Source organism: Mytilus trossulus, chromosome 10, assembly GCF_036588685.1.
Source record: "Mytilus trossulus isolate FHL-02 chromosome 10, PNRI_Mtr1.1.1.hap1, whole genome shotgun sequence".
NCBI classification, from domain to species: Eukaryota; Metazoa; Mollusca; class Bivalvia; order Mytilida; family Mytilidae; genus Mytilus; species Mytilus trossulus.
Genome location: NC_086382.1, coordinates 65,940,743 through 65,950,129, shown reverse-complemented (window position 1 = coordinate 65,950,129; position 9,387 = coordinate 65,940,743). Strand labels below are relative to the sequence as shown.

The following is a 9,387-nucleotide window of genomic DNA, read 5'->3' as shown; positions in this document are numbered from 1 at the left end:
AAAAATGCACAGACTTAGAACCTTTGGAATTAAAACATTTAAAATTGTACAAAAGAAAAGCCCCAGTTATCTTCATGACCAAATAAATATCAAAACTCAAGGTTATAACTTTAGACCTAAGGGTACAGCTGACATACCTAGAGTTAAAACTACCAAATATGGGCTAAAATCATTTCGATTCAATGCTGCACAGTTATGGAATGAGCTGCCAAACCACATAAGACAGGAAAATTCTCTTACTCAACTTTCCAATCTAATACAGACCTGGAATGGCAGCTCATGCCATTGTAATGCATGTTATTAGTGCTTTGGGATTTGAACTTAGCTTTGCTTTTTCCCCCTTTTTTCATAAATACTAAAATAACTAGCTATTATTTTATATTTAATTTGTATGTCTTTTGAATAGTATTATTAAATTGCTTATGTCATGTATGTGCTTTTAATATCATGCTGTAATGTATTAATTATGTTTGTCTTAATATGTGTGTTTTGTTTGCATGTTACTTGCTTGTGTGTTAGTTTTTTATAATGTCAATTTTAAAAGCTCACTAGAGCTTGTGTTACTTTGTTTACTATGTATCGACAATAAATAACACAGGCCACACAACGCGACCCATTGTTAAACTGCATCTTATTGAGGAAATACCAAAACTTATCGATAGAAAGTTTAATAAACAACACAAAAATCATAATATAAATTAAAACATTTAGGATGTGCCCTCAAAAGACTGTTAATACAAAGATGCATGTGCAATTTGTCTTTAAAAACTCAATCAAGTGCTTTTCGGTTTGCAATTATTTTATCTGTGCGGACAAAAAACTATGTTTTAATTTGATCATATACGTCTTCTGAGGAATCGCAACAGGTAGAAGGAACGGTAGACGCTTTTTTTCTGCTTCTTCTGCCAAAGAACAGTGCCGAATTGCTTCATGGATATTTCCTTGTAGATGGAAGGTGTAAGCTATCAAATAATAAGCATTCGGATACTTCTTATCACATTTCGGGGCCTCATTAATATATTGCAGGAACAACCTGATAGCTTTTGTTTGATCCAAATCGATGTAATGGTAGGCGATTCCATAAAGTGCGTCTAAATTTGTATGGTCCAAATCATAAGTTTTCTGGAACGAGTCTAGCGCTCGCTCAGGTTGACCAGTACATACGTAGTTTGCACCAAGGTGATAATATACATTCCCAAGAATTCTGCGTTGAAATGGGTGAGAATCCATTTTCAAACGGAGTTTTGAAGCAAAAATTTCAGACGTTTTTATCCGTAGTTTTGCGGATTCAAAATCAGACAAAAGGTTTTTCTTAACATTTTGCGGATTGTAGGATGCTCTCTGAAGAATGATAACTTTAACATACTCAGCAAAAATGTCATTGGGTCTTAACATAAGATATTGTTCAGCAAGACATAAAGTATTTTCGGGTGGTTGACATGCTTCAAAAGTACTGTTTTCCGTTATGAACCCTTGTACGATATTCTCAAAGGCTGGAAAAAGAAATTCACAGTCCTTTAAATCTTCAACTCTATCCTTTGTGTAGCCTTTTAATATTTCAGAAACTAAAATAAAATGATTTACAGCTTTAACATAATTTTTAGCTGTTGGCGAGTTTGGGAACTGTAGGATCATACTTAAAGAAAACGTGTTATCCTGTTGAAATACTCTGACAGAATCTCTAGTTTGTTTAACGATTTCCTTATGATCTGTTTGTGAATAATTGAAAAGAGATAAAAACAATGGATTTGCCATAAATGCTCGAACATCTGGAACTTCGTCAATCCCAAGACATGATGCAAGTTCATGTACTGTTTTGTTTTCGTTTAAATTTCTGTCAGCCATACCAATTTTGCATTTCTGTAAAATAACCGAATCGTGTTAACAGTAACAAAATTTGGATAGAAACAATACATGCTTGATATAACATTATCCCAAACGTGTATTTCATGACTTAGTCTAAACATTACTTTTTGTTATACAATCAGTTTTGACAGTCTTGAATGTACTACTGTAACATATAGCTGGTGGACATTTAATAACCCTCTACAGACGGACCAGGAACACGGAAGTCTATAAAATGTAGAAAAGAAAGGCACAGATATGATTATCCTAGGCTTCCACCTTCCGTTTCTGGAATTTATTTATCACCAGAATTCGCATACGAAGACATCGAATGTCTTTCATAAATTCCAGAAACGGAAGGTGGAAGCCTAGAATAATCATATCTGTGCCTTTCTTTTCTACATTTTATAGACTTCCGTGTTCCTGGTCCGTCTGTAGAGGGTTATTAAATGTCCACCGGCTATATGTTACAGTAGTACATTCAAGACTGTCAAAACTGATTGTATAACAAAAAGTAATGTTTAGACTAAGTCATGGAAAAAAGTATTGCAACAACTTGATTTTTTAAAACTTGAAAAACCAGCCTTCTATTTTGGATGAAATATGATAAAATATAAGTAAAATAGTATTAACACATGGTTTATGATTTTATTGGCATTTTAACGAACAAAAAATGTTGAAAAAAAAATTATTTATCGAACCACAATTTTAAAAACAAAATGAAGTGCTTTTTGTACAAAGAAACAGCATTTTACAACTTTTACTGTAGTCGAACTTTACAATGTCAGACATTTCAAAATTGTTCTTAAGATGATTGATCACATCATGGTTGATCATTATACGCCAAAGAATTAGTAATTTGTGCACAGCCTCCATTCAAACGGTTAACCACCACTTAACGTCTTCTGATTCCTGTAATAAATCGACTAATTTTTTGCTAAGATGGAAGCAACCATTTCCGATGAAGGGCATAAAGGAGATAACTGTATTGAATTTTAAGCTCCGACGGCATCAATTGGGGATGTGATGGTCGCAAATAAGTTAACAGACGACGCGTAAGCGGAGACAGTAAACGGGTATTTGCGACCATCAAATACTCAATTGATGCCGTCCGAGCCTAACATACAATATTGTTATCTCCATTCTAATGAAACTGACAAAAAACAACGTCAAAACATGTATTTAAAATATGCCATATGCCGTCTGCGCTTGCGCGTACGTCCCATAGCATCAGTTGTCAATTGATGCCATGTTAATAAATGACGTTTTCCAATCAAAATGAAAGTTTCAAACGTTGTTGCATTAGAATGTTTATTTCATCACGTGTTTGGACTGGAATGATCATTACGCCCAATAGTGTCCCATATATGATCGATATGGTTTAAATCCGGGCTACGATCGAGTCAAGGAAGATAAACCGAATTCCATTGGAACAATGGATCTTCCTCCACGATGCTTATTTCTAACATTGGCGAGCTCTGCACTACATTGGATGCAGACAACTGTGTGTCTGTTCGTAAGCAAAGGTCCCCGAAATGGTCTTATCGCACGATAATCAGTAGCGATGAGTCGACCTCGAACAATTTTTGTTAAAATGCTCCTGTGTGCCTACCACTCACTTTTTAGGATTGTATTGTATGCAATGGGTTTCTTTCTGACCAAGCTTCATTATGCTTGATTTTTCCTAGCAGATGGCATAGTAGGTCTATTTGATCTCGGATAGTCTTAAACATCGTTTATTGCCTGATTTGTATTCTGAAAACGACTAATAGTAGAATGGTGATGACCAACAATACGTGCGGTTGTCGCAGCGACATTATTGCTCCTCTCGTGATGATTATCTGCCATCTTGCTGCAGTTAAGAGTTGTGAAGGACCCGTTACAAGGTGTCAATCACATAACTGTATAAGCTTGGTTATTTAAAGTGTTTAAAACAATGAGGATACAAACATCTGTTTTGCTGTTTATCGGTACAGTAGCTGCATGTGCAGATAAGAACTTATCTAGTCGATAATTATTGATCAAACTCAGGTGATATTTAAATAATGTTAAACTAGATCTATTTTAACAAATTATATCACAAACAAATAAAAGTGTTTTTTAATTACAATTTCAATCATGATTTGGTGTTGCAAAACTTTTTTCCATGTGTATATATACTAACACCGTCACGGTACAGTGTGACAGTTTGATAACTTTTTAACAGTAGAACAATTGAATCTTAATATATTGTTAAAGTAATTTGTATTTCGTAATAGATCAACATGACTGCGTTATATAACCATGACAACCAATATTAGTATACGCATGGAAGTAATCTCAATATTACTTCCATGGTATACGTATATTCAGTACACGAAAGGGGAACGTAGTTAAAATGCAGAAACAGGGCACAGTGTCAATTATAATCAATTATATCGCGAAAATTCAGAAATCCATGGGAGAAAATGATCACCCACCATTATCAAAAACCTTACACAACGAAAAGCCTAACGGGTACCAGATCTTTTGTTTTTAATTTAAATCATTTAATTAACAAACTTACTACAATATACATGATATACAGAACTGTCACTACTTGATAAAAATAAGGAAAATTTTGAACTGATCATTATGTACGGAGAAATTGCTACAGCCAGTCATTACGAAATCTTAGTCATGCATCGATACATTAATACCATAGTAATAAATATATTGTATAAAGAGAGATATTAAAGGCATTACTCGACTACCGAAAATGTTATTTTATTTCAATTGGAACAGTGGTTTTAATATTAAATACAGTGCAGGCGGTGTTGCCACGATGTCTCAGATGCAGGAGTACGAATCCAGCTTGAGAAAATAACAAATAATTTGCATTTTGTTTTTGATTTCCTCATTTGGATTTGAGCCAATTTTTCTGTGAATTTAGGGCAACACCTCAGACGGTCAAACTAAGGATTGGTAAAAATTTAGGCTTTGTCAAAGCGAACCATAGGCATTTTTAAAGCCATTCGACATCAAGGGAGTACAATAAAAAAAAAACACAACGGATTGACTTTAAACCCGATAACATTCTGACATGTGAGGCATGTCTTTTCATAGACGGCCTCATGATATCTTTAAATTGATAGCATGTAGCTGATAAACATGGCGAACTGGTCCATTCATGAACCTGTAATTTTTTGAAATATATTACTAGTATTTCTAAAGGTATTATATTTGATGTAAAATACACAATGCGAAAAACACTCATTTAAAACCAGATTGAAATCGATATAATCTACTGTATATAGTTATTATTAGACATAGTGTGTAATGTGTTGGTCAATATATGGCTCTTGTTGATGTACCGATGATATGTTCAAGAGGAAGATAAATGTTGATTCGTTTATTGGCTATTTTAGTTTTTCAGTTGGCTATGAGCTAATACTGGCTACCTTTCATCAAATTATAATTGTTTAACAGAGTATAAATCATGCACGTTTTAAATGTTGGTTATATTTTACGATTTACTTACCTTGCTGATACAGGTGTACATGTGTAAACTACGTCACACAATCCACATCTGTCACAGTATCGGAGAATTTGACATTGTTCTATACATGTTGTTAGATTCGTTCAATCTCATGTTGTAAAAATCCCAGCAGCCAGTCAACAGTTTGACTCTCCGATCAGTTAATTGATTGAAAACGTCAATGTGCATCAATTGAAGTAAACTCTGAGAAAGAAGACACATTGATTTTACATAATGAAAATGTTTTATAGACATGATAAATATATAGTTAATAATTTATATTGATTTCTATAGTCTCTCATATGCATAATTCTTGACACTTGTATTTTAATTTATAAAATTACTGATTTATTCAATGTATATATTATGATGATTGTAATATATGTATTGCAAGTGGTGAGACTCTAAGACAATATTGAATCTGAATCTTGATTCGTCTGAGCGTGTGCATATAATATGTATAATAAGCGTTTTAAAAAGGTATAAAATATGGCACATTGACTTGATAGTTAAGGTAAACGAATAGATCAATAAAACAATGTTATTAACAACAATTGCAATTAAATGAATATAAAATATGAGAATCGAGTTCAAATCACTATCAGAAAATTAAAAAAAACTAATGGCATCATATCATAATTTAAAATTAAAACAAAAAAGTATTGAAACTTAAAAATAATTCATTCAAAATATTTTAACGACAAAATCAATTAATGTAGATAACGTGACGGTACCAAAATTGCACCTATTTTGACAGTTTTTTCACCGACGTTTTTTTATGATCAAGAATAAAAAAAAGTGCATACTGTGTTTATTGTGTAGCCCTATTTGATTGTATAGGTACACCAATTTAAATTTTAATCCATATTGAGTCATTGAAAAATGGGTTTGAATCAACCTCCAAACTATCCATGATTCTGTAATGAGGAGTACCCAAATTGCATCCATGCTTAAATTCACATCGTCAAAAGTCTAATAACCGGGCTTTTGTTTAATTTCTTCAACAAATGTACTTATATGCAATGTAATGTAAACCTTCTGCTGTTGTTTTTTTCCATTCTCAATTTTAATGTGTTTTTCTGTATACCTTTGTCCAACTTAGGTGATACCAGAATAAAATGATATATATATATGTATAATAAGTTTTTTTTTTATATTTCAACTTTTTTTATTCGGGCGTAATTAATGCGAAGCGCGCGTCTAGTGTTATTCATTAACCCCTGGAATTTATGATGAGTTTGTTTCCGAAACTTAAGTTTCCCATGGTGTTTTTTTTCAGAATCACTCTAATATTTTTATGATTAATGTTTGACATTTTGTTGTGTTTAGGTTAAGCTGTTGGATTATGAATTTTTTGATACCATTTAATCTCACTCTATGCTTTATGAATTTTCTCAATTACTTTAAAAATATGAGGGCTCATGTTTTTTTTCGAATGAAATTATTTTCAATTGTTTCCAAAGCAAATGCATAGTGTATTTATACAAATGATTAATTGTGGATAGATAATGTGCGTTCAAGGCTTCTAAAACTACAATTTCTGCTCAGGATGACGACATAGAAGAGGAAATGAGGACAAAGATAGGTTCACAGAAATCTGCACAGAAAGTGTACAGATGCAGAGGTTAATAAATACTGTTGCGTTACTCAAAAACATGAAGTAAATATGATATTCAGATTAAACTTTTATTGTTATTGGGTAGTTATATAAAGAAAGCGAACAAATTCTGATGTATTGCTCTAGTCAAACAGTCAAACAATCCCTTCAACGAATACAACTTACCTATTGCAAAAACTCCCAGTGACTGTCTTCATACCAAGAAATCCTGGCTAAAAATTCCGGTCGACCGCCTACTGCACCCATTAGTAGTTTAAAGATTTGATTTCATTCAACAAATTAATTTATGAACTTCATGTATGTGTCGCTTAGAACACAGCCATATACCAAAAGTTCAATATTAATCATCCAAGTAATTTGCTCTATGGGGTGTTTGCAGAATTTCAACGGAGGCAATTTATTGGCATGGGAGAAAGGTAGAAAGACCATTCACAATTTATTTTACATTCGTAGTAGTGGCATTTTGCCGATCCTACGACAGGAAGTACGTCATCAACCTATTGTTATTCTATTGTTCTCATGAATGTTAAATATTCCGTGCCAGCTTTAACCGAGACCCCATTATTGGACAACTTGGTCAGCAATTATAACAAATCTTATCACCATACGTATAGGTAGATTAGTATGTGAAATTTAAATCTCTCATAACCACCCATCCGTAAAATGATGTTATTTTAAATAAACCCTGGCAACAGTTTTAATAAATATAAAGATAAGTGCGCAAATGAGCTGCGAAATTTTTCAAAATCCGACTCGAAGCAATTTTGGAAGTTGTTGAATAAATTTAGTCACTCTAAAAAAGATAGTCCGGATATATCTATCGAAACTTTTTCAGAATATTTCAAAAATCTTAACTCTGATAATTCGGAGGATGAAATGCAAGGCGATATGAAACCTAGGGATCTTACTATCGATATAGATGCTGTCATTCAAGACAATCCTATATATGATGAAATATTAAATGGGATTATAACCCAGACAGAAGTTGCTGAAGCTATTAAAAAATTGAAAAATAGTAAAGCACCTGGGATTGACAGTATTCTTAACGAATATCTTAAAAACACCCCACCTGAGTTTATCTCAATGTATTGTAAACTTTTTAACATTGTGCTAGACACAGGTATTATCCCAGATAGTTGGCTCCTGGGTATAATTAAGCCGGTGTTTAAGAATAAAGGAAATCCACAAGATCCTGACAACTTTCGAGCAATAACACTCATTAGTTGTCTGGGTAAACTTTTCACTTCGATTATAAACGAAAGACTGAATTTCTTTTCTAATGAACTGGAATTGATCTCTAAAAATCAAGCCGGTTTCAGGAAAGGGCATTCAACTACAGACAATATATTTGTCATGCATGTACTTGTTTCATTGTATTTGTCCTTTGGTAAAAAATTGTTTTGTACATTCGTAGATTTTAGAAAGGCTTTTGATACCATCTGGAGAACTGGACTTTGGTTAAAATTACAAAAAAGCCAGATAAAAGGAAAATGTTTCCAAGTTATATATAATATGTATACTAATATCAAATCATGTGTTCAATACAACAATACGAAATCAGATTTCTTCCCGTGTATGATTGGAGTTCGTCAGGGTGAAAATCTTTCCCCTTTTTTGTTTTCCATATTCTTAAATGACTTAGAAGATTACTTTAGAGAACTTCATGTTTTACCTCTAGACTTAATTAAAGAAAAATGTTATAATGAATTACATGTATTTTTAGAAATTTTTGTTTTGTTGTATGCAGATGACACAGTGATTTTTGCTGATAATTATGATGAAATGCAAAATGCTCTCAAAGTTTTTGAAAACTATTGTAAAATGTGGAAACTTAGTGTGAATATTGGTAAAACTAAAGTGATGGTTTTTAGCAAAAGAAAAACGAAAATGGATTATGATTTTAAACTTGATGGTACATCTCTTGAAATTGTAGATAGCTATACATATCTTGGTCTTTTGCTTAATTATAATGGGTCATTTGTTTGTGCAAAGAAAAAGCTTGTAGAACAGTCGCAAAAAGCACTTTTTGCTGTTTATACAAAGATTAGAAATTTACATTTACCTATTGACCTACAACTCAAATTGTTTGATTATCTTGTCGAACCTATTTTATTGTATGGATCAGAAATATGGGGATTTGAAAAAATTGATATAATTGAAAAAGTTCATCTACAATTTTGCAAGAGAATTTTAAATGTGAGATCAAGTACTCCAAATTTCATGGTATATGGAGAATTAGGAAGGTTTCCACTTGAAATTAAAGTAAAATTAAGAATGTTATCGTTTTGGAGCAGAATGGCTAAAAATGAAAACAAACTGAGTAGTTCTATGTATAAGCTTATTTTCAAACTACATGCTGATGGTATTTGTGAATTTAAATGGGTGTCATTTTTAAAATCTATATTTGACAACTCAGGATTAGGTTATA

At 32.5% G+C, this 9,387-nt stretch overlaps 1 protein-coding gene across 1 annotated transcript; it reads right to left on the bottom strand.

Moving 5' to 3' along the window:
* Positions 1–722: 722 nt before the first annotated feature.
* Positions 723–7,270, bottom strand: LOC134686507 (uncharacterized). The gene is made up of 3 exons (XM_063546176.1): positions 7,125–7,270; positions 5,345–5,545; positions 723–1,860 (listed from the first exon to the last, which is right to left on the bottom strand). The coding sequence occupies exons 2-3, from the start codon at positions 5,363–5,365 to the stop codon at positions 796–798; spliced, it is 1,086 nt and encodes a 361-aa protein (XP_063402246.1). The 5' UTR covers positions 5,366–5,545; positions 7,125–7,270; the 3' UTR covers positions 723–795.
* Between the last annotated feature and the right edge of the window lie 2,117 nt (positions 7,271–9,387).